Source organism: Meles meles, chromosome 3 (assembly GCF_922984935.1).
Source record: "Meles meles chromosome 3, mMelMel3.1 paternal haplotype, whole genome shotgun sequence".
NCBI lineage: Eukaryota > Metazoa > Chordata > Mammalia > Carnivora > Mustelidae > Meles > Meles meles.
In genome coordinates, this window is record NC_060068.1 from 95,286,950 (window position 1) to 95,314,163 (window position 27,214).

General features: G+C 38.2%; 1 protein-coding gene across 1 annotated transcript; it reads right to left on the reverse strand.

Annotated features, from left to right (window-relative positions):
* Positions 1–17,286: 17,286 nt before the first annotated feature.
* GAPT (GRB2 binding adaptor protein, transmembrane) lies at positions 17,287–24,456 on the reverse strand. The gene is made up of 2 exons (XM_046000086.1): positions 24,388–24,456; positions 17,287–21,424 (listed from the first exon to the last, which is right to left on the reverse strand). Exon 2 carries the CDS (start codon positions 21,411–21,413, stop codon positions 20,553–20,555), a length of 861 nt encoding a protein of 286 aa, XP_045856042.1. The 5' UTR covers positions 21,414–21,424; positions 24,388–24,456; the 3' UTR covers positions 17,287–20,552.
* Between the last annotated feature and the right edge of the window lie 2,758 nt (positions 24,457–27,214).

Below are 27,214 nucleotides of genomic sequence, written 5' to 3' on the forward strand. Positions count from 1 at the left end.
CCTTTGCAGAAAGGCAGTCATTAATTCTTGTTTTCTTTCTAGGTAAATTCTGCTTATGTAATTAGTACATTGGTAAACTAGTGTGTAAGTTGTCTGCTCTGACTGCCTGAAGAAGTCAAGTTCAAGATCTTTTATTAGATTTAATATCACCATGTTTCTTTTTCCCTCAGAACATTTATTTATATTTCTATTTTTGCGTTTGTTTGTGTGATTTTTTTATTTTGGGCTTTCATCTAGACTGCAGGCATTGCATGCTTTTATCCAGTGTTGAGTCCTCTGTCCCTATTCTTACAATGCCTCATAACTAATAGGCTCTCACTAAATATTTGTTAGATGAATGGAAGGCTGAGTGAATAAATGGATGGGTAGATGGGTAAAGGAAGGAAGTGGACAAATGGACAGGTCATTTTGGACTTCTGGTATTCATAAATGACCTGGGATTTAACTTGGCCTTTGAAAAGGGGGTGAGAGTAAGATCTCAACCCACGTCTTAGAAATAAACAATCTTTATTGCAGCTTTTATTTTTTTGCCATTAAATGTGCAATGGGAGAGATTCTTCCACAACAAAGCCTCACAGTTTTCTTGTTCAACACATGTGGGTGAAGAAGGTATTGTTATATTAAGTAACACAGCTAATTAAAAGAGGAAATGAAAATCGTTCTTAGATGAAGAAAGTTCCACTTCCCCTCTGGTTTCCTTTAGTACTATACTATCCTTGAATTAGAAACTGTTTCATTGGTAAAATAAAGATCTGCATGAGGCATTAGAAGTGGCAGCAACAACCACTGCATCATGATGTAGAGCTAAGGGAGACATTTTGTTGGATTACTGATTGGGCAGCAGAGTGTCCTAAAAGGTAGGACAATTTGGGCAGCTGTTCTACTCACCCCACATTCAAGACTCAGCGCCCAGCTGCCCTTTAGCAGGTCTAATTAACAACTACATGTCCCTGCCTAGCCTCTACAGACGTGTGCGTTTTCAACTCTCACCAGATCTTCCCCTCTTGATTACCACGAGGCCCCTATAACTCCACAGAGGCTTCCCTTTCTTGTGCAGCTCCTCAGTTCCCCTTGGCTAAATTTTCCCTCTCTTCTTTTCCAGTCCTCTCCCAGATTCTTCCTTAGTTGATTTGGCAAATGAAAAAGTAACCATTGCTTTGCTTTTGCTTGTTCATCTCTTGCTTTAAAAGGGGATTCTCCCTTAAAATGGAATGTCAGGATTTTCCCTTGCTGGTAAGGCACAATGTTCTCCTTGAATTCTCTTGGAACAAACAGACTGAAAATAGGTTGCAGGCCCTGGCCATACCAGCCCAGAGAAGATATTTACTTTGTCATTAGCTGTTCCTTTGAACTCACTCTCCAGCCATTCTGCTGCAATGCAGTTACCACAGACATTTCCCCACTTCCTCCCCCTGCCCCTCTGCCCTGCCCCCCAGTGCTCCTCTTCCACTGCTCATGTTTTTCTCTTACCAGATAATTGACCTAAAGGTGTATATAGTCTAGACAAAATCTCCCAGATGAGACAAGGTAACGAAAGAGGACATTTTAGGAAAGAATGGCCATGAGGACCTGTGGTGCATCACTCCACTCCTGACTGATTGCCCTCCTTGCAGAGTTCTGGCTGCACAAGAGCCACATGGATTATGAAATCTGTATATTCTGCTCTTTTAGGTCTGCCTATGCTTCATGTTGGGATAAATCAGCACCACTTCTAGATGCAGAGAATAGAATGCTCAGCTAAAACAGAAGAGAGAAAAGGCAAGGTCTTAAGACTCAAGAGGTTGCTATGCGAAAGAGTTGGAAAAAAAGACAAATACAAAGTTCGTATTTCCACTTGATAAGGCAGCAAGGTATGTTGAAAAGCACAGAGTTCTGGTCTCTGTTAGTCATTAATTCCCTGGGGGAATGAATTCACTTGTGGAAGTCACAGAAACTTCCTGGGTCTCACTGTTCTTTTCAAAATGAGGAAGTCAGTTTAGACTTCCAAGTTATTCCCTAGATTTGAAATTCCATAGTAGTAAGACAGAAGATATTATAATCTACCAAAAATGCTATAATAAAAAAAAAAAATGAGGCAGTGTCTGGCGGCCCAATGATAGAATTCAAATACTGCCTGCATGTTTTTTTAATATGTAGCACTGTGGTCAAATTTTAACTTCCCTAAATCTCAATCTTCTCCTATAAAATGGGGATAACAACACTATCTGTGTAATAGGGCTGTGGGCAAACAAAGAAAGATAATTCACACAAAGCATTATTATGGTGCTTGGCGCTTAGAAGACACTCCATTGCCGGGAACCTAAAAAGGACTACAGTCTCCTCACACACACCTCAGAAGATAAAGAGAAAGCATATTTGTATGTATTTGCTTCATGGGTTTCAGATCTCCTCATTTGATTATTTAAAAAATCATACATTACTATGTAAAACCCAGTTAATGATATCCCTCCTCCCAAATTATCATAATTAATATGTCCGTCTAGTATAGCGGAGCTGGGGAGATGGGCCTGTGGCAACAGCTAAACTCTGTCCTTCGCTGAGACCCTGATAGCTTCTGGGCTTCTAGGGAGCCTGCCTCGGAACCACTGTCTCTGTCACGAAAAAGAGTGTGGAATACGTGTGGCCATGGATGATCCAACTTCGGTAATTTGCGGTCTTAACTATTCTCTAAGACTGATCTGTCCTTAAAAAAGGGAAAGTACTCCAGGACCACAGAGCTTTGGTTTCCATGGCAACAGCATAGGTCAATCGCTGCAGTCACACCTTCGCCAGCCTTGATTGCGCCTGGCAATTTACCATCTTCTGGGCTTCCTTTTGTTTGAGCCTCTCTCGTTTGCTTAATTCCCTTCTCTATTGGGAGAATCACAAAATGCAAAGCTACAGGAGCTGAATTTAAATTAAAAGCTATGAGCCTTAATAAAGCACTGGAGAGTGCTGCTAATTTTGTAACTCACTGACATGTTCTTCTTGAAATCAATTCCTCCTATATCCTGAATCTCAGCATCGTGCTTCTCATATTCTGCTGCAGCTGAGAGATTCTTGCACTACCCTATGGTTTGGGGAAAAATCAGTGTCATCTCTGCCTTCCAAGATGGTATTCTGTTATTGTGGGTATCTGCTTTGTTAAGATAAGGTCCAAACTCCTCTTATTGTCATACAAAGCCCTGTGTCATCTGACCTTTGCTCATAGGTACTAACTTCCTCTTGCCCCTCCCCATTTACACTTAGACTTAAACAGCATTTCTCTTCTTTCGGGTTTTTGAACATAACCCTATCTTCTGGGTCCTCACACATGCTGTCCCTTCTTTAAAACATTATTCCCTCAGCCTCTTTGCCTGGTTATCTCTCTCTCTCTCTTTAAGATTTATTTATTTATTTGAGAGAGAGAACGAAGAGAGAGAGCAGAGGGAGTGGCAGAGGGAGAGGGGAAAGAGAATCCCAAGCAGAATCCATGTTGAGCGCAGAACCAGGTGCAGGGCTCAATCCCATGACCCGAGATCAGGGCCCTGAGATCACGACCTGAGCTCAAACCAAGAGTCAGACAATTAACCAACACCTCTGCCTGGCTATCCCTGACTGTCTTTTAGGTCTTAATTTAGTTGTTACCTTCTGCACGGAAGCTTCCTTAAGCCCAAGCCTAGGCAGTCTTTCATTATACTTGATGGGTTTCCCTCTTGTAACATTCTCACCATTGTGCAAGCCCACTGAATGCACAGTCTGCCTCTACTTCTTCCTTCCACCAATACCACTGCTGAATTTCTAGGCTCAGTATTTGATACATCCTAGACACTTACTAAATATTTGTTATGTGTCTGAAATCACTTTATTCTACTAAGATCATTAAAGTTACTTGTTATCAATTTCATGATCTTGATGTTCTGTAACTTCCTTTCTATACAACTGTAAACATCTAACGGAAGGTGCTTTTATTCAAGATATATTGGCAATCTTCCTATCTTTCATATGAACATCAGTAGATAGTCATTCACTTGAAGTGGAAAAATTCTAAAATTCCTGGTCTGTGAGGCATTTTTTTTTTTTAATCTGGTCCATTAAACACTGATTTTTAGGTCCAGCTCAATGTAGTTATCCTTAGAAGACCTAAAAATAAATAACAAACAAAAATGTGGATGTAAATTAAATAAGTAGCACCACTGAGCCATGAAATCTGGAGTAATCAGATCAGTCCATTAGCATAAGGCCTAGTAGGTCTGGCCCCCTTCTTGCTGCTACACAGACATTGTTATGTTTCAGAGATGATCACTTAGAAGTCAGGAAAAGAGAAGGAAAGACACATTGTTTTCCAAATGTTACACCACTCAGACTTCAGTAACGGGACTGTCTGAGCCACACATTGAAGAAACAGCTATTTCAGTACATGGTACACTGATACTATGATAGTTTGAGGTTAGTGCTTTTGACATTGGGACATTTTCAACTATCAGGTTTTGAAATTGTTAGCAAGCAATGGTGCAATGGACATCCTCCCCGCACATCTGCGCCTTCTTTTACCCCATCATTAACGATGTCTCTATTTCTGAGTGAAGTCCAAACCCTGACCCTTATCCATCAGTTTGGCCCATGCCAAATTTCACATGTCTAAAAGACATGACACAGACAAGTATTAAATGGTGAGCTATGTGGGTGAAATGCTTCCAAAAGACATCAGGGCAGGAGAGTTCATATATAAGACATCTACATCACCTAGAGAAAGAGTGTTAGGAAAAGGAGCTGGGAGCCAAGGAGAGAATCATGGAGAACAAGAATGAGTACACAAGAGAAAAGGAACCTGTAAAGGAGCATTAGAAAATAAGAGTGAGCAAGAACACCATGCTGCAAAAGGGACCACACAAGGTGAGCACTGAAAAGTGGATATTGGACTTAGCATTCTCTGAATTTTACAAAAATTTTAAATTTTTTTAAAATTTTAAAATTATACAAATTTTACAAAATTTGTTTTACAAACAAATTTTACTGTGGCTTAGAATAGTGGTTTAAAATGTGGAAACAGGCAGAATCTCCCCTCCTTTCTTTTCCTTCTGCTGCATGAGGCCCAATGTTCTGATCTCCCTAGGGGCCAAAGCACCTGGTCTACTCTGTTCTCATTCTACCTGATGAGGCACCACCTCGCTCTAATGATTTGGGATCACAGAGACAAATCTTGCTTGTATTAAATGCCAAAGAAGTCTTATGACATTTAATTTACATAAAAGTGTTTCCTGATATAACCTTGCGTGTTGGTAATGCTCAAAATAATATATATAACTCTTCCCATTATGTCATTTTCCAAAGTATTTCAGTAATTTCACTACAAGTGTTAAAAAAAAACACCTTATGAATTTGATCAGCAAACATTATTAAGCATATCTTATAAGCAAAGTACTGGTGATCAAGCAGGAAATAAGACAAAAATGTTTCTTTCATGGAGTTACATTCTAGGTATAGAGAAGAGATTAAAATCGCACACTAACATTTACCAGGTAGTGGTAAGTGCTATGACGGAAACTAAGCAGGGTTAAAAAGAGTCAGAGAGTAAAGGTGCAGGTTGTTTCAGACTGGTGTGTCAGCTCTGCATCGGTGCCGTTTCATCAGGGAGCTGCAGAGATGAGAAGTTCACAAAGTGAATATCTGGGGAAGGGGAACCAAGGATGAGAGAATGTAATGTCACCAAACTGAGCGGGTTTGAGGACTGGCAAAGAGGCTAATGATTGCATAAATAACTTCCACGACGAGGTTGTGTGTGATCGCTGACCTTTTTACTAGTAGCCAATCATCTGCATATGACCAGGATATAAGGGCAGACCACTTCTGTCTACTTTTTATATCATTATAATTCAGAGTAATAAAAAATCCCTAGAGCTTCAACTACCACCTCTGTTCAGATATATCCCAAAAGTATATTTCATCCGTGATCTCTCGTCTCAGCTGTAATCCTTACTTTCTAACAATCTGCTGAACCCTCTAACCTGAATATTCTGCTCTCATTTCATTCTCAGCCTACCATAAAAGCCTAATACACGCATATGGGACTTTCTAATGGAGAGAAAGGCGGTAGGGATAGAAAAACAACTGAAATAAGCAACAAATTTACAAATTTGATGAAAATTATAAAATCATAAATCTAAGAAAGCTTTAAAAAATGCCAAACATAAAAATATGGAAAAAGACCATACCAAAGTACATTGTAATAAATTTCTGAGAAATGCTGATGAAGAGAAAAAAAATCTTAGAATCTGTCAGGGACAAAAACATATATACAGAAGATCAGTGATAAGAAAAACACTGGGGGCGCCTGGGTGGCTCAGTGGGTTAAAGCCTCTGCCTTCAGCTCAGGTCGTGATCCCAGGATCTTGGGATCGAGCCCCACATCAGACTCTCTGCTCAGTGGGAAACCTGCTTCTCTTTCTCTCTCTCTCTGCCTGCCTCCCTGCTAACTTATGATTTCTGTCTGTCAAATAAATAAATAAAATCTTTAAAAAAAATAATAACATTGAACTTATTATTAGACAAAAATACAGTCTAGAAGACAGTGGAACAGTATGTTTACCACTGAGCTAGAATTCTATACCCAGTAAAAACATATTCCAAAAATGAAATGAAATCAAATTTTTTCAGATATGTAAATGATGAAAGAACTCAGCTATAGCAGCCTTTCACTGTAAGAATTGTTAAAGAAGGAATATGATATCATATGGAAAGATTGATCTAGAAGAATGAATGAACATTAGCAATGGTAACTACAATGATAAGTAAGTGGGTAAATAGAAAAGACTCTTACCATTTGAACTTCTTTAAAAGACAACTGACTGTTTAAACAAAAATAAGACCAAAGTATCGTGAATTCATAACATGTGCAAAGGTAAAAATGTATGAGAAATATAGCAAAAAGGCTTAGAGTAGAACAATGGAAGATGACTTCTGTAAGGTTCTTATACTATACATGAAGTGATACATAATCTGAATGTGAACTAGGATCGTTAAAGATGTGTAATATAAATTCAAATGCAACCACTAAAAGCCCCACAGGGTTAGAGCTAATAAGCCAACAAGGGAATAAAATTAAATTATTTTTAAAACCCAATTATTCCAAAAGAAGGAAGAATGAGAAGAAAAAGGAAAACAAGGAACATATGGTACAAATAGAAAGTAAATGGCAAGATGTCATATTTAAAGCCAAATTAGGGGAGGAGTCAAGATGGCAGAGGAGTAGCAGGCTGAGACCACATCAGGTAGAAGGGGATCAGCTAGATAGTTTATCAAACTATTGCAAACACCTACAAAACCAACAGGAGATCAAAGAGAAGAAAAGCAGCAATTCTAGAAACAGAAAATTGACCACTTTCTGAAAGGTAGGATGTGCGGAGAAGTGAATCCAAAGCGATGGGAAGATAGTCCGCGGAGGGAGGGGCCAGCTCCTGGCAAGCGGCAAAGCAACGGAGCACAAAATCAGAACTTTTAAAAGTCTGCTTTACTGTGGGACGTCACTCCAGAGGCTAGCTGGGGTGAAGCCCCGGCGGGGACAGTGTGGTGTCAGGTCCCGCAGGGTCACAGAAGGATCGGTGGTGTCGGAGTGTCGCAGAGCTCATAGGTATTAGAGCAGGGAAGCCGGCTACAGAGACAGAGCCGAGGAGTGAGCTCTGAACCCAGGGTTATCTTAAACTGTGATCCGTGGCACAGTCAGGCCACTGCTCTTTGAACAGGGACCCCGCAAGATCCGGGGAGACTCCCCTGGAAGAGCGCAGGGATCTGCAGGGTTTGGAGACTCCAGGCAGGGCTGTGTGCCAGAGACAGAGAGACGCTTGGTCAGAGATTGGGTGAGCTTGGAGCGCGGCCAGAGGCCAGGGAGATGGGAGTGATTGAGCGCTTTTCTCTGAGGGCACAGTGAGGAGTGGGGTGCCGAACTCTCAGCTCCTGGGGGCCGGAGATTGGGAGGCCGCCATTTTCATTCCCATCCTCCAGAACTCGACAGAATAAAAGCTCCCAAAAGCGAACCTGAGCAGATTATTTAGCCCGAATCCCTGGTGAGGGTGTTGCAATTCCACCTTGGGCAAAGACACTTGAGAATCACTACAACAGGACACTTCCCCAGAAGATCAGCAAGAAATCCAACCAAGACCAAGTTCACTTACCAAGGAGAACAGCGAATTCCAGAGGAGGAGAAAGCAAAGCATGGAATTCGTGGCTTTCTCCCCATGATTCCTTAGTCTTGCAAAGTTAATTAAATTTTTTTAATTTTATTTTTTTCTTATGCTAAAATTTTATTAACTTTTTCATCTTTTAATGTTTTTTAACTTTTTCATCTTTTAATGTTTTTTAACTACTTTATCTTAACAATACCTTACATTAAAAAAATCTTCTTGAACCTTCATTAGTATAGTCATATTTTATCCTTCATTGTATCTAACTTTATCTTTTGTATACACATAGGGTTTTTTCTTCTAAAAAAATTTGGGATACAACTTCTTCTAATAGATCAAAATATATCATAAATCTAGCACAGAGCTTTGTTCTAGTCTCCAGCCTGAGCAAATTCTCTCTACCTTTTTTCTTTATTCTCCCAACAAATTTATCTTATCAACTCCTTTTTTTAGAAATTAAAAAAATTTTTTCATCTTTATAGTCATATACCATCCCTCCATCTTGTTTACCCTTATTTTGTGTGTGTATGTATGTATGTATGTATGTATATATATATATATATTTTTTTTTCTTTCTTTAAAATTTTGGGAGGTAGTTTCTTCTAAGAGATCAAAATAGTCTCAAAATTAAGTGGGTGACTCTGTTCTATTCACCAGTCTAATATATATATTTTCTTTTTTATATTTTTCTTTATTTTTTCTTTAAAAAAAATTTTTTTTCTGAACTTTTTACCCCCTTTTGTCCCCCGACGATTTGGGGTCTCTTCTGATTTGGTTAAAACACATTTTCCTAGGGTCCTTGCCACCCTTTTAGTATTTTCTTATCTGGATAAAATGACAAGGCAGAAAAACTCACCACACACACACACACACACACACACACACACACACACAAAAGAAGAGGCAGTACCAAAGGCTAGGTACCTAATCAATACAGACATTAGTAATATGTCAGATCTAGAGTTCAGAATGACAATTCCCAAGATGCTAGCTGGGCTTGAAAAAGGCATGGAAGATATTAGAGAAACCCTGTCTGGAGAAATAAAAGCCCTTTCTGGAGAAATAAAAGAACTAAAATCTAACCAAGCTGAAATCAAAAAAGTTATTAATGGCCTGCAATAAAAAATGGAGGCTCTTACTGCTAGGATAAAAGAGGCAGAAGAGAGAATTAGTGATATACAAGACAAAATGATGGAGAATAAAGAAGCTGAGCAAAAGAGAGACAAACAGCTACTGGATCATGAAGGGAGAATTCAAGAGATAAGTGATACCATAAGATGAAACAACATTAGAATAATTGGGATTCCAGAAGAAGAAGAGAGAGGGGAACAGAAGATATATCGGAGAGAATTATTGTAGAAAATATGGCAAAAGGAACAAGCATCAAAATCCAGCAGGCACAGAGAACACCCCCCCAAAATCAACAAGAATAGGTCCACACCCCATCACCTAATAGTAAAATTTACAAGTCTTAGCAACAAAGAGAAAATCCTGAAAGCCGCCAGGGACAAGAAGTCTTTAACATACAATGTAAAAATATTAGATTGGCAGCGAACTTATCACAGAGAACTGACAGGCCAGAAAGAGCTGACATGACATATTCAGAGCACTAAACTAGAAAAACATGGAGTCAAGAATACTATATCCAGCTAGGCTATCAGTGAAAATAGAAGGAGAGATAAAAAGCTTCCAGAACAAACAAAAACTAAAAGAATTTGTAAACACCAAACCAGCTCTACAGGACATATTGAAAGGGGTCCTCTAAGAAAAGAGAGAACCTAAAAGTAGTAGACCAGAAAGGAGCAGAGACAATATACAGTAATAGTCACCTTACAGGCAACACAATGGCACTAAGCTCATATCTCTCAATAGTTACCCTGAATGTAAATGGATGAAATGCCCCAATCAAAAGACACAGGGCATCAGAATGGATAAAAAAAACAAAACCCATCAACATGCTGTCTACAAGAAAGCCATTTTAGACCCAAAGACACCTCCAGATTTAAAATGAGGGTGTGGAAAACAATTTACCATGGTAATGGACATCAAAAGAAAGCTGGGGTGACAATCTTTATATCAGAGAAACTAGATTTTAAGCCAAAGACTATAATAAGAGATGAGGAAGGACACTATATCATACTGAAAGGGTCTGTCCAACAAGAAGATCTAACAATTATAAATATCTATGCCCCTAACATGGGAGCAGCCAACTGTATAAACAAATTAATAACAAAGTCAAAGAAACACATTGACAATAATACAATAATAGTAGGGGACTTTAACACTCCCCTCATTGAAATGGACAGATCATCCAAGCAAAAGATCAACAAGGAAATAAAGGCCTTAAATGACACACTGGACCAGATGGACATCACAGATATATTCAGAACATTCCATCCCAAAGCAACAGAATTCACATTCTTCTCTAGTGCACATGGAACATTCTCTACAATAGATCACATCCTGGGTCATAAATCAGGTCTCAACTAGTATCAAAAGATTGGGATCATTCCCTGCATATTTCAGACCACAATGCTCTGAAGCTAGAACTCAATCACAAGAGGAAATTTGGAAAGAACCCAAATACATGGAGGCTAAAGAGCATCCTTCTAAAGAATGAATGGGTCAACCAGGAAATTTAAAAAGAATTGAAAAAATTCATGGAAACAACTGATAATGAAAATACAGTGCTTTAAAATCTGTGGGACACAGGAAAGGCAGTCGTGAGATGAAAATATGTAGCAATACAAGCCTTTCTCAAGAAACAAGAAAGTCTCAAATACACAACCTAACCCTACACCTAAAGGAGCTGGAGAAAGAACAGCAAAGAAAGCCTAAATAAAGCAGGAGAAGAGAAATAATAAAGGTCAGAGCAGAAATCAATGAAAGAGAAACAAACAAACAAACAAAAAACAAACAAACAAAAAACCAACAGTAGAACAAATCAACAAAACTAGGAGCTGGTTCTTTGAAAGAATTAATAAGATTGATAAACCCCTAGCCAAACTGATCAAAAAGAAAAGAGAAAGGACCCAAATGAATAAAATCATGAATGAAAGAGGTGTGATCACAACCAATACCCAAGAAATACAATTATAAGAACACATTATGAGCAACTATAAGCCAGCAAATTTGACAATCTGGAAGAAATGGATGCATTCTTAGAGACATAAAAACTACCAAATCTGAACCAGGAAGAAACAGAAAACCTGAGAGACCCATAACCAGTAAGGAGATTGAAGCAGTCATCTAAAATCTCCCAATAAACAACAGTCCAGGACCAGACGGTTTTCCAGGGTAAATCTACCAAACATTTAAAGAAGAATTAATTCCTATTCTCCTGAAACTGTTCCAAAAAATAGAAATAGAAATGAAAGGAAAACTCCCAAACTCATTTTATTAGGCCAGCATTACCTTGATCCCAAAACCAAAGATCCCATCAAAAAAGAGAATTACAGACCAATATCCATGATGAACATGGATGCAAAAATTCTCACCAAAATACTAACCAATAGGATCCAGCAGTACATTAAAAGGATTGTTATTCCAGGGCTACAAGGTTGGTTCAACATCTGCAAATCAATTAATGTGATACAATACATTAATAAAAGAAAGAAAAAGAACTATATGATACTCTCAAAAGATGCTGAAAAAGCATTTGACAAAGTACAGCACCCTTTCTTGATCAAAACTCTTCAAAGTGTAGGGATAGAAGGTACATACCTCAATATCATCAATATCATCAAAGCCATCTGAAAAACCCACAGCAAATATCATTCTCAATGGAGAAAAACTGAGAACTTTTCTGCTAAGGTCAAGAACATGACAGGGATGTCCATTTTCACCACTGCTATTCAGCATAGTACTAGAAGTCCTACCCTTAGCAATCAGACAACAAAAAGAAATTAAAGGCATCCAAATTGGCAAAGAAGAAGTCAAACTATCACTTTTTGCAGATGATATGATTCTTTATGTGAAAAACCCAAAAGACTCCACTTCAAATCTGCTAGAACTTGTACAGGAATTCAGTAAAGTGTCAGGATTTAAAATCAATGCACAGAAATCAGTTGCATTTCTTTACATCAACAACAGGACAGAAGAAAGAGAAATTAAGGAGTCAATCCCATTTACAATTGCACCCAAAACCCATAAGATACCTAGGAATAAACCTAACCAAAGAGGCAAAGAATCTATACTCAGAAAACTACAAAGTACTCATGAAAGAAACTGAGAAAGACACAAAGAAATGGGAAAATGTTCCATGCTCATGGATTGGAAGAACAAATATCATGAAAATGTCTATACTATTAAAGCAATCTACACATTAATGCATCCCCTGTCAAAATCCCATCAATTTTTTTCAACAAAATGGAACAAAGAATCCTAAAATTTATATGGAACCAGAAAAGACCTCGGATAGCCAGAGGAATGTTGAAAAAGAAAGCCAAAGTTGGTGGCATCACAATTCCAGACTTCAAGCTCTATTACAAAGCTGTCATCAAGATAGTATGGTACTGGCACAAAAACAGACATATAGATCAATGGAACAGAATAGAGAGCCCAGAAATAGACCCTCAACTCTATGGTCAACTAATCTTCGACAAAGCAGGAAAGAATGTCCAATGGAAAAAAGACAGCCTCTTCCATAAATGGTGCTAGGAAAATTGGACAGCCACATGCAGAAAAATGAAATTGGACCACTTCCTTACACCACACATGAAAATAGGCACAAAATGGATGAAGGACCTAAATGTGAGAAAGGAATCCATCAAAATCCTTGAGGAAAATACAGGCAGCAACCTCTTCAACCTCAGCTGCAGCAGCTTCTTCCTAGGAACATCGCCAAAGGCAAGGGAAGCAAGTGCAAAAATGAACTACTGGGACTTCATGGAAAGAGTCAACAAAACCAAAAGACAACTGACAGAATGGGAGAAGATATTTGCAAATGACATATCAAATAAAGGTTTAGTATCCAAAATCTAGAAAGAGCTTATCAAACTCAATACCCAAAGAACAAATAATCCAATCAAGAAATGGGTAGAGGACATGAACAGACATTTCTGCAAAGAAGACATCCAAATGGCCAACAGACACATGGAAAAGTGCTCCACATCACTCAGCATCAGAGAAATACAAATCAAAACCGCAATGAGATACCACCTCACACCAGTCAGAATGGCTAAAATTAACAAGTCAGGGAATGACAGATGCTGGCAAGGATACAGAGAAAGGGGAATCCTCCTACACTGTTGGTGGGAATGCAAGCTGGTGCAGCCACTCTGGAAAACAGCATGGAGGTTCCTCAAAAAGTTGAAGGTAGAGCTACCCTATGACCCAGCAATCACATTACTGGGTATTTACCCTAAAGATACAAACGTTGTGATCTGAAGGGGCACATGCACCCGAATGTTTGTAGCAGCAATGTCCACAATAGCCAAACTATGGAAAGAACCTAGATGTCCATCAACAGATGAATGGATAAAGAAGAGGTGGTATATATATATACAATGGAATACTATGCAGCCATCAAAAGAGATAAAATCTTGCCATTTGTGACAACGTGAATGGAACTAGAGGGTATTATGCTTAGCAAAATAAGTCAATCAGAGAAAGACAATTACCATATGATCTCCCTGATATGGCGAAGTTGAGAGGCAATGTGGGGGCTTGGGGGGAGGAAAAGTATAAATAAAACAAGATGGGATCAGGAGGGAGAAAAACCATAAGAGACTCTTAATCTCACAAAACAAACTGAGGGTTGCCAGGGGGAGGGGTTAGGGAGAGGGTGGTGGGGACATTGAGGAAGGTATGTGCTATCGTGAGTGCTGTGAAGTGTGTAAACCTGGTGATTCAGACATGTACCCCTGGGGCTAATAATATGGTATATGTTAATAAAAATAAGAATTATAATTTAAAAAGCCATATTAATAATCACATTAAATGTAAGTGGTATAACTACCCCAAAGGAAAGCAGGGATTGTCAGACTGGATAAGAAAGCAAGACCTAACTACATGCTGCACACAAGAAATGCCCTATGAATGTAAAAACACAGATAGGTTAAAAGCAAATGGGTCGAAAAGATATCCCATGCCACCACTAATTAAAAGAAAGTTGAAATGGCTATACTAATAGCAGACAAAGGATATTTCAGAGTAAAGACTATTGCCAAGAATAAAGACTGTGATTTGATAAAGATAAAGGAATAACATAGTCAAGAGGACACAAAGATACTTAATATTTCTTCATCTCATAACAGAACTTTAAGATACATAAGACAAAACCTTTTTAAAAAAGGCAAAATTGTAAGGAGAAACAGGCAAAATCCATAACTATAGTCAGAATATTCAACTGTCTTCTATTAGTAATAGGACAAGTAGACAGAAAAAATCAGCAAGAACTCTAAGGAATTGACTCAAATACCCATCAGCTGAAGACTCAATACACAGAATGTAATGTATTCATACAATGTAGGATTATTCAACCATAAAAAGGGATGAAATAATGACATGTGTTAAAATGCTACGCTAAGTGAAAGAAGTCAGTCATAAAGGACACATATTATATGATTCTATTTATACGAAATATCCAGAATAGTCAAATCTATAGAGGCAGAAAGTAGAGTAGTGGTTGCCAGCTGTTAGGACAGAATATTTGTGTCCCAGCAGTTCATTCATCAAAACCTAATACCTAATGTGATGGTATTTGGAAGTGGGACTTGGGGAGGTGATTAGGTCATAAACACAATTAGTGCCCTTATAAAAGAGATCTGAGAGCTCCCTCCACCTGCCACCATGGGAGGGCACAATGAGAATATGGTGATCTAAGAACCAGAATGTTCTCTCACCAGACTCTCACCAGACACTGAATCTACTGACACATTGATCTTGGGACTTCCCAGACTCTAGACCTGGGAGAAATAAATGTGTGTTTAATCTATACTTTTTGTTAACAGCAGACTGAATGAAGACATCAGGGAATTAAAAGAATGAAATGAAATGAAAGAAAGGAAAACAGGGAGTGACTAATCAGGGAACTTCTTTTAGGGATGATGAAATGTTCTGGAATTAGTGATGATATTTGTACAACTTTGATATTATCCCAAAAACCACTAAATTATATGCTTAAAAAGTAAAATCTGTGGTATGTAAATCGTGTTTCCTTTAAAAAAATATAAAGGACTTCAACCATACTGTCAACCACCTTGAACTAATTGGAACTAAATGCCATTTATAGCATGATACATTCTTTTCAAGTTCACATGAAACAGTTACCCAGATAAACCCTATTTTAATCCACAGAATAAATTTTAAATCTAAAAGAATTCAAATCATATAAGACATGTTCTCTGACTACTGTGAATTTAAATTAGAAATCAGTAAGAAAAATACTTGTAAAATAATCAAACATTTGTAAGTTAAGTAACAAGCTCCTAAATAACCCAAAGTTCACAATAATAAGAAGGGAAGTTAAAAACTATTTTGTACTAAACAGAAATAAATACAGGTCAAAATGTATAAGACACAGTTAAAGCAGTACTTATAGAAAAAATGTATAGCCCTAAACATCTATACAAACAAAGAAGGACTCAAACAAATGACATCAGCTTCCACTTTAAGAAACTAGAAAGAAAGGAGCTAATTAAAGCTAATTAAACATATAATTAAGAGCAGCAGTAAGGAAATAGAAAACCTATGAAAATAAAAGAAAATCAGTAAAACCACTTGAAAATAGAAAACACAAATTACCAATATCAAGAACGAGGAGATGATACCATTACATACAGATATTAGAAAGATAATATGGGATGTTATAAATAATTTAATAAATTCAAAAACTTAGAAAAAAATGGACACATTTCCTGAAATATCAACTACCTGAATTCATTTAAGAATAGACAACTTAATATTCCTATCTCAATCAAAGAAATTGAATTTGTATTTTTGAATCTTCTCATAAAGAAAATTCCAGGCTCACAGAGCCTCACCAAAGAAAACTCTTAGGGAAGAAATACCAATTCTATACAAACTCTTCCAGAGAATTCTATGAGGTGAGCATCACTCTGATGCCAATACTCGATTAGATGACCATATTTCACTCACTTCTTTATACAGTAGAGCTTAGCCTCCTCAAATAATACCCTTCAAATCCAAACAACAGGCTTCTGATGTCTTTAAAGAGCCTCTTTCTACCTGGAAGCTTCTTATTCTTGACTCCAGGGCAGAGAAAGCAGATGATGATTATAATATAGTACATAATACCTTAAGTATGGTCAATGATTCTTAGACCTCCAGAAATAAAAGCAGATACCTTCATGTCTTAACAATAAAAAAGTAGCCAAGTTGATTCTCTGACATACTTTATTGTTTGCCAAGCAGCAAAAATAAAACAAAAGTCAAAATATCATTTTAATATTGTTCAATAGCTTGCCAGTCGTTGATGAAAACTCATCAACTATGTGAAGAGAAATGTTTCAAGCTGAAGGCTGCAGCAAGCTTAAGAAGCCAGGTGCTCAATGTTGGCCATGGAGTCTTACAGAGATTAGCTGTAAGTCCTAGGATGTGAAGATGTTTACATCTCCAGAGTACACAGCAAAGCTACACTCATATTTGATGTTCCTGTCTCCTTTCCTGAATCCCTGACCTCCTTCCTCTTTTAAATGTGGCACAAGTGGTCCTTTTTGCTAGTAATATAACACAAGCTGCTACTCTCAGTAGATGCAGACAGACTTTATTATCTTTACCTCTCAAGGACATTTTTGCTTTTGGGATTTTAAGAAGACAGAGAAATATTGGAATAAAGGATGCAAGGAGCAGATAAAAATTTGAAGGAGACAGAGAGAAGGAGAGAGGAGAAGGAGGGAAAGTTGGGGTGGGTGATGTGAAGAAGCGAGGGAGGAATGGGACATAAGCGAAAGAAGAGAAGAGGGAATCAAAACCGGAGGAATGACGAAGAATGGAGAGTATGCATGGTAAAAAGAGAAGGTGAATGACAACCTCTTTTATTCCCTTTTGCCCACCTCCATCAAGAACTGCTAGTAAGGAGGGGCACCTGCATGGCTCAGTGGGTTAAGCCTCTGCCTTCAGCTCAGGTCATGGTCTCAGGGTTCTGGGATCGAGCCCCACATTGAGCTCCACATCAAGCCCTGCATCGGGCTCTCTGCTCAGCAGGGAGCCTGCTTTTCCCTCTCTCTGTCTGCCTCTCTGCCCACTTGTTATCTCTCTCCTCTCTGTCAAATAAATAAATACAATCTTAAAAAAAAAAAAGAACTGCTAGTAAGGAAAGTAGGAAGAGATTTCAACTGATAAAAAACTTACAATTCATTCAAAAAAAGAAGTCAGGATGGAAACTGGGTAAAAGATCATAGACTAAATACTTCCTCTACACAGACTTTTACTAGCTTTTCTGGCCAGAGAGAATAAACAAGTATCAAATATTCATCCTATCTCTAGAAAGTGAACTATAATGTATGTGTGAATATATCATTTGTTTCACAATATCAACCACCATTCTCAGAGATCATAAGAATTCATGGCACTCCCCACTGGCCATTCCTTCTCAGGCTCCTTTCCTTTGCTAGATTCTCCTCACTGATCTACCACTGAAATATTGCAATCTGAGGGGGGACTCCTAGATTCCTCTCCTCTTCTCTTGGTTCTCTACTCTTTGCTCCATGTGATCCCATAAATCTCTGCTCCCATACATACCACCTACGTGCTTACGGTCTCAATAGTACATATTCAGCCAGGAGCTCTCCTCCAGAATCCAAATGTGTATCTACCACTGCAAACTGGATATTTCCACTTGTGTCTCAGGGCACGTCAGAATAAACATGTCCAAAATTGATTTTTCCCCTTTGGTAGTAGGTTGACTGACCTAACTTCTATTTACAACTTCCTTTTCCCTCCTCTCTTTTCCTATGAGGCCATCAAAGGTCACAATTCAATTTCCCATCCACTCCAATACCTGGTGGTTTCCATGGATCCATGTAACTCAATTCTAGCCAATGACATATAAATAGATTATCTCTTGATATTGTCTTTTCCTTTCATCCTTCTTGAGGATCAGAACACATATACAAGGCTTGCAGGTTCCCCAATTACTTGGTGAGGTAATACAAATGAGGCTGAAAGTTACAGCACTAAGGATGGCAGAGAGGAAACACAGAAAGAACATGCATCTCTGATGGTACCATTAGCCTAGTTCACTAGCCCTCCAATGCCTCACTTCAGTGTCCCCGTTATTTGAAATAAATGAAGGTGTACTTGTCTAAACCAATGTTGTCTCATTTTCTGTTACTGGCAGCCCAAGTCATTCCTCCAAAACCGTTTCATCTCTGTCTTTCTCATCTCATTGAAATGCTTTATAATTGTCCCCGATGCTCCAGCTAGAAATAAGATGGGTCTTCTAGATTTCTCTGCTTCCCACAACCCCTTAATCCTAACACTCCCCTACCGAACACACAGAGTGAATCCATCATTAAGTCCTGTGGCCGTTCCTCCAAAGACTAGGGCCACACTGTCAATGGCTTTCCTAACACTGCAGCTTCCCCAGGCCAGATCAAATGGGGAAGCTTTTCACACGCTGGTACCATCCCCGCTCATCTGAAATTTGCATGGTTAACTCCTTTCACCCTCAAGGCCCAGCTTAAGTGTGTCCTCAGAGAGGCCTTCTTTGACCATCCTATTAAAATTCTTCCCTACCCAAACTCCTTGCTCTCAAATGCTAGATTTTTTTTCTCTTCAAAGCATCTACTCCATCTTTTCTATTTGTATATTGGGATCCACCTGGGGAAATAGAATCCATACCAATGTTTTAACAGGGTGAATTTAATACAGAGAATTAACAAAAAGGTCTTATTTGACTGAGAAGATGAAAGAGGACCACAGAGAGAGTGAGAGCAGGAGATGGTCCCCGCACCTGGGGCTGGGATCTGGAGCTCTGACGGTCCCATTTGTCTCCATCTCTACCTCAGGCGCTTGGAGGAGGCTCTGCGGAGTTGCTTCTCAGATTCCAAGGAGAGGGTGTTACCTGGGTGGTGCTGGCACCTCTGACAGGGTGCAATCAAGCCATTTCTGGGAATGCTGGAAAAAACTAGGAACAGCAAACAACTGGTGATGCTGGGGTAAAATGCATGGCAATGGTACCCACTGGGGCAACACGGAGAGTGAGGAAGAGCAAGTCCTTTTGGGTTCCTCTCATCTATCCATATTTCCCACTGCTCCCTATGAATAGAGCCTAATATGGACACACTTGGCAAAGGAAAAATGGGGTTTGCAGAGCCTCAGCCTGAACGATTCGGAGCAGCATATAAAAGGCTGAGTTCAGGGTTAAGATATGATACATAGCTTAAGAAGTAGCACAGTATTTGTTTATTTATTGTTCTTTCTCCCTTGCTAGACAATACGTGTTCAGGACCTATGCCTTTCTTTTTACTGTTTTACTCCCACCATGTGCAGAGTAATAAAAGTACATAGAAGGTACTCCAGAAGTATTTCTTGAGTGGATGAATTTATTGGATTTTTCTAAAAACTAGTGAGCAAAGTGTACAATTTAATTCTTTGCCAATTGAATAAACCAAATGCCTCATATGATGGTCTAAATATGAAGATGAGGCACTTCCTTGTTATTTAGCAAGGAATTTAAGACATTCTCATATGACATTAAATCATAAAATGCCATAGAAAGCATTCACATGTTTAAATGCCCAGAGAATTAAACAGGCAGCAAAATCTACGGGAGATGAGAAACGGAAAATATAAAGGTAGGTTTGGAATAACTCAGAAGACTTGTGGAAGAAGCTGCCACCTGAGGCAGGCTTGAAAGGGGGCAGACAAGCAAAGTCAACGAAGATGGATGAGTCTGGCAGGTTTTCAGATGTTTCTGATGAAAGCAGAGAGGTGGGAAATTACTAGAAGTCACTGAAAAAGTGAGCTTGAACCAACTGTGGCAAATAGCAAGTTCTGGAGTTAGAATTATAAGCAGTATGTCTTTTGCAAAGAGGAGCCATTAAGAAGTTTTAAGCAAAGGAATGGTGTGGCACTGGGAATATTTTCTGAAGGTAAATTTGGCAGTGTCATGGGAACTGACTGAATAGGTAGAATCTGGAGCCAGAAAGACGAGTTAGAAGACTGACACAATCTTGAGCCAGAAAGAGATGGTGGAGATAGAAATAAGAGAAGAAGGACACATGTAACATTTAGAAGGAAGAATCAATATAATGTAACACAGAATTAATCTAGGGAAAAGTTAGTGAAGAGAATTTAACCTGCAGCAATTCACTGAAGGTCCAGAGGATGGAGAGAGATGAAAGATCATTGAGTTTCATCCAAAGAACATGATTAACAATGAAATCCGTAAAATAAAAGTCCCAGTGAATATCCTCTTATAACTAAACCCAGTATTTTCAAAAGTTACTATGAATCTGGAAGAATATATATGTCTTCATCTTGAGGGTCTTCAGCAGTACTAGGTTTCTGGAAGTTATAATATTGAGGTGACATCTCATTTCCATAGATATGCTCCTCAAAATTGGTCTGCCAAGTATTCTCATACAGTTCTTTATCAGTTACCTCTTTATGTTTGGGAGCACCACTTTCCACATTTTCATAGCTGCCATGCATGTTATTCCCTCTTCCAGAAGGTCTGCTGTGCTGGTTCTGAACTGAGATTTTATGCCTTGAGGTGACAGTGAGGAGACTGGAGAGTGTTTTAGTATTGTCTTTTCTCCTGCTGCTTCTCCTTTGCAAGACCCTTGGTAAGGGAAAATGCACCGGGTTACCATGTTTCCAGCGCCAAACACACCCAATTCCACAGATTAACAAGAGAAAAAGAAGGGAAATTCCTATAGAAGTGGCCACTGGTGTATTTCCACAGCTTTTTAACATTTCTGCACAAGCACTGTTGTTTCGTGGTATGGGGGAGCCCTTAATGAATTCACAGGTGCAGACAAATGTAATTCCTCTTAGGGTAGAGTTTAAGAATAATCCTGGAAGCTCTTTTTGACATTTCTTTTTCAGATGTGGAAGAACATCATTTGGCAAAGTCCTGATACAATCAGAGGAGAGATTGAATAAACGAAGCCTTGGACGATCCTTCTCGTTGTATGTGATGCTTTTTGCATTACAGTCCTTAATGTATAATTGCACTGTGCCGGGGGGGATTTTAATTGACTTCACTTCACTTTCTACCAATGAATCACAAGACAAAGCAAAAGTGAGTGGAAGATAATGGCAGAGCAGACAACTCAAGAAAGAGACGGTTGGACGATCTGCCATCCAGACACCTCCTATAAATTAAAAAACAAATTAATTGCATATTTATCACATAGCATAATAAAAATCTGTCAGTATCTGCCAATATATTAAGCACTGTCATTTAGTGAGAATATAGTACTAGCTGTTGTGAGAAAAGAAAAAGAAGAACTTCTACCTGCTCAAGCCTGAGTGGTTTTATTAATTAGATTTCAAAATGGATTTTGACAATAATGTTAATAATTTTCAAGTGAAAGACAATGATTTGAATGCAATAAGAGAAAGGGAGAGGAGTATACCTGCGTAATAATTTCCATTATTTATCACCTTCTCTGTGAGGGCTTTTCCTTAATCACTCCTTCCTCTGTATTCCCCTATAAATGAGGCCATTCTCTATTATAGCATGACAGCTTAAGTTACAGTAAATTGTGTGCCTGCCCATGGTTAAATGGTGGGCAGGGATCAGGTCTTTTCATCTGTATATTCCTAGAGAATAGCACAGTATCTAGTGCAGGAAAGAAATTCAGTTGACATTTTATTAAATAAGGGAGTCAAGAAACAAATGACTCCAAATCTCAGCATCTAATTGCTTAAGTCATTTAAAACTTAAGATACGTCTTCTAAAGTGTATAGATGTTTTGTTTTGTTTTAAGATTTTATTTATTTATTTGAGAGAGAGGGAGAGATAGTGAGAGAGACAACAAGTGGGGGTGAGGGGAAGAAGGAGAAGCAGACTCCCCACTGAGCAGGGAGCCTGATGCAAAGCTCATTCCTAGGACCCTGGGATCATGACCTGAGCTGAAGGCAGATGCTTAAGCAACTGAGCCACCTGTGCACCCCTAAAGGATATAGTTTATACTTAAAAGAAGAAAAGAGGTCTTTGACCTACCACAAAATGTCTAAAACAAATTTTGAAAGGCTTTCTATAACTAGTGTTCTCACAACGTGCAGAAAACAACTTTTCAATTAAGATATTTTGAGAATGTTTTCTGCCAAGGCTTTAAAATGGCAAAGAGATAAGAAATGAAAAGTATTCAACCAGACTGACTGTTGTATTATGATTTAATCAACAAAACATTAGTACTGTATGTTTTCAGCCTAGGCACAGAAACAGTTACATCTAATACCACTTTCACTGTTGTTGCTCTTTCTAGTTTTATTGAGATATATAATTGATACATTATATTGTATCAGTTCAAGGTATACAACATAATTTGACATATGAATACATATGTGAAATACAACATGATACATACTGTGAAATGATGGCCACACTAAATTTAGCTGATGACCATCACCTCACATAGTATAATTTTTTTCTTCTCATAATAATTTTTAAGATCTACTCTCTTAGCAACATTCAAATACACAATACAGTGTTGTTAACTATAGTCACCCGATATTGTCAACAGTGCTTGTGGGATGATTATCATCATCTATTCAATTTCACTATTGATAATATTTAGTTAAGAGCTTATTTTGGATCAGCTTCTAAACACTTTTACATGGATTATCTCATTTATCCTACAGATGCCATATGAATTAGATACTACTGTAATGCCTATTTTAGAGAAGAGTAAGGAGAGGATTAAAGAATTTAACTTCCTGAATAACTAAGACGTGACTGAATCAAGAGTCAAGTAAAATTTGCCCCCAAATACTATTCTTAACCAAAATTCTATAAATGGCTATGAAGAACATCTATTGCTAAACTTTTATAGCTTGATTTGCTCTGAGCTTCTTGAGGGATGGAGCTCTTACTTATTTTTATATTACCAAAACCAGTACTAGACAAAGAAGAGCTACTTTCTTAAATATTTGTTAGTAAATGGAGCAAACAGCATTAGGATAACAGTGGCAACAATAAACAGGGAAAAAGTAACCCTACAAAGCTGAGTCCTGATTTTAGTGAGTGTTCACACCTGAAAGTAAACTTTTCTAAATTTGTTCAAAGTTGGACTACATCAACGTGAAAATTATCAGTTTGGCATTTCACACAAAACACTGAATTACATATGAAATGCAGTTAACTTTTATAAAATTTATTTGATAAAACTGTATGGACAGACATCCTAGATCTAGACATTTTTGGAACCTTTCTAGGTTCCCTCCTTTATAAAGGCTATATACAATGCTGTTTCCAAAGACAAATATTTGGCAAATGACTTTAACCTTTAGGGCCTCATTTCCTTTCTAAAACAGTTAAGAACTGATTGTAGGAAGATAATTTATAGTATAAGTGATTACTCATTTAAGTAAAATTTGGTAGCATATTTGAACTGAATTTCAAATATAGATTAAAATTAATCACCTTTTTAAAATTCTAAGCTTGCAACAAAATGGGGGATGCTGACTATTGCTGAAGATTAGGTACTAAATTGCCTTCACCATTTCCAAGATGGGAATTTATTTTTACCATCTATGTTGTGCTATGTAGACAATCCAGAACATTCCAAATAGTAAAACTGTCAACGAAATGTTTACTGAGATAAATACAAGAAGACTTCTTAAAAGAGAAGAAATACATCCTTTTTATGCTCTAAAACAACTTAATAGGAAAAAAATCTGAGAGGCAAAATCGAAAGACCTACTAGAATGGAAACCATATGTTAAACAAGAGCCCTTCAAAGCTGGCTTAACACCCCAATTAGTCTCATTTTGCCCAATCTGCAAGAAGGCTGTTCCTGTTTTGGAAAACAGTTCCAACACACTACCTAACAATTATTCATTTGTCTTAAAATCACAAATGACTGATAGACTTCTGGAATCTTCAAAGGCAGAATACTGCCCATTTGGAAACAAGACAATAGCAAAGCCAAATCTTAATGGTAAGCGTATAAACTGGTAGAGACAGATTAACATCACCCTCAGTTTGTAAACTCATTATTGCCACTGAAGGCCATCTAAAAAATATGGTAACATAAAGTCATTATTTAAAATGAACTTGTTCCTTATAGTTTTTCATCAGCCACATGCCTTAAATCAGGTTCTCACTTACCTTGAGACTGCTGAGCCAAACTCTCCTCTACTCTTTTGGTTTTATCTGCTTTAGTGTTCCTCTTTTTAGTGTTCCTCTTCTTTACCCCTCCTTCAGATTATTTCATACTTGCAAAGTTTCCTGGTTGCAGAGGAAGTTCTTATCAGATGTACCAGAATTAAGATAAATGGCATGAGTTTTTGAAAAAGGAAGTCCAGCCCTTTTTCCTTGTCAATAATTCTCCAGCTACATCAGAGAATGATACCAGGAGCCCAGAAGCTTCTTTATTTGCATAATATTTGCAGTCCTCACTTCAGAATCAATAAAAGTCATTTCATTTGCACTTATAATTTTTTAAGAAGAAAGATTTTGAAATGTAATTACATAGAGGTCTTGTTTATTTGTTTGCTCATAGGATTGTTAAAACAGTCTTCATTTAAAATACTGTGTCTCAGTGCCACAGGTTATGTTTCCACTTGATAAGCTGGTGTCCAAATTTTGGTGCAGAAAATGTTAACATTCCTTTACGCTGGTGAAACAGTAATCTCCCAAAGTAGATTCAACTTGATGTGTGACATTTCTGTGATCTTCTAGTAGGTAGAAAGGAAAACGGTTTCACTTTGTTTAATAACAGAGGCCAGCATATTCTGGGCACTTGCTAGGTCTTCTAAATGCTTTGTGTACTACTTGGTAAATCCCGACAACAACCTGTGGGAGATGGTTGCGATTCATCCAATTTTATAGGGGAGGAAATGGAAGCAGAGGGGTAACAGTGTGGTCTGGCAGTGTGCCTCCAGCACCTGTGTGCTAAACCACTTCACTTGGTTGTCTCACTTGGGTGATTGAGAGGTTTCCAACATAGAACTCTTATTTAAAGGCATTGCTCAGAGACCAACTCCACAGAATTAAAAAAGAACAGAAAAGGCTGAGTTTAAAAAGATGAGATCATAAAGCAATGGAAAGTTTGCCTTTTAAACTGTATTGGAACTTTTCAACCCCAGGGGATTTTTCAACCCCCACGGGATTTTCTTTAAATCAAGTGAATTAAAAGACAATATTTCATTACTGAAACGCCAACCAGACATTAGAAGAACAAGACTGTCAATATGGGTTAGGCGTGGATATTCTGCCAGGCATTGTGCTGAGTAATGCGGATGCAATAATGAACAAACTCCCTTGCAGCACCTAAAGCCTACTGGAAGGCTGCTGTACACACAGATCATTTCAGATCAAGGAGGTAAGGGCTAAGAAAGACATAGTTATACACAGAGGACAGTCGGAATAAGGAAAAGAGGCATCCAGTTGAGAATGGTCAGGGAACGCAAGACCTGAGGTAATAAGCCTCATGGAATAAAAAGGAGTTAATCAAGGAAGAATAGAAGGGTTCCAGGCAAAACCCTGGAGTGAAGGAGGTTATGAAGTGCTGTGAGGAATGAACCATAAAAGACAGTACCCTACTGCTATTCCATTCTAAGCTGCAAAATCTGCCCCCTTGGAAAACGTGCCATGCCTACAGAGAAGAGCTTTGTTTACGGTTCACTGGGCAACTTCGAAAGAAATGTTAGACTATGGTCCAGGGCTTAAAAACAAACAAACAAACAAACAAACAAAAAACAAAACAAAAAAACTGATAATGAAAGAAAAACAAAAAGGCTCAAGAGTTCACTCCTAGGTATATAAAGGCCAATTCTGTTTATAACTGCTTTAATTCAGAATTTCTCAATCCTCTAGAAACACTTGAAAGTTCCCTCACAATTCAACGGTAAATAGAACATGATAAATCCATGCAGTTGGACACCACATATGGCAATAAGAAATCCGAAATACTGATACATTTCAACAACATAGACGGATCTCACAAACATAATATAGACTTTAAAAAGCTTTGGACAAAAGAGTACAAACTGTAAGGTTCCATTCTCAAATCACGGAAAGGTTACTTATGAACACGTGATGGTAGAGTTCAGAAATACGGGGATTACTACAGACTAGAAGGTGCATGAGGGAGCCTTCCTGGATGCCAGAAATGTTCTGTATCTTGATCTTTGTGGTGGTTATGTGTAACCATTCATCAAGCTCTCCCTTTAAGATTTGTGCACTATATGTAGATTGTCTTAAAATAAATTGGGAATGAATAAAAAGACAATTCTTTTAAAAGTCAGGCAAAGTTAGGGCACCTGCATGGCTCAGTTGGCTAAGCATCCAACTCTTGATTTCAGCTTGGGTCATGATCTCAGAGTCATGAGATTGAGCCCCACATCAGGCTCTGTGCTTAGCGGAGAGTCTGTTTGAGATTCTCTCTCTCCTTCTCCCTCTAATCCCCTTCTATCCCCCACACATCTGGAGGACCTCTCTCTAAAAAAATAAAAAAAATAAATCTTTAACAAAATGAAATGAAAATTATGAAAAGTTGAGATAGAGATTTTTAAAAAATTTTTTAATATGTTATTTATTTATTTGACAGAGAGAGAGAGAGATCACAAGTAGGCAGAGAGGTAGGCAGGGTGGTGGGTGGGGAAGCAGGCTCCCTGCTGAGCAGAGAGCCTGATGCGGGATTCAATCCCAGGACCCTGAGATCACCACCCGAGCCAAAGGCAGAGGCTTAACCCATTGAGCCACCCAGGAGCCCCAGGATTTTTTTTTTTTTTAATTGTTTCATATGACCACCTTCTTTGGCAAACTGGTCTCCTAATTTGGATGGAGAAACAATTTGCTCAACTGTAGGCAGACTTTGAGCTGCATGAATTCTAAGTTTATCTAGAGTTTCTTAAGTCTGGACATTGGCAAGGCTGGTGCTAAGAAAAAGGGGAGTTATTAATGAATCTTGAGCTTCAGCTCAAAGTAGGGA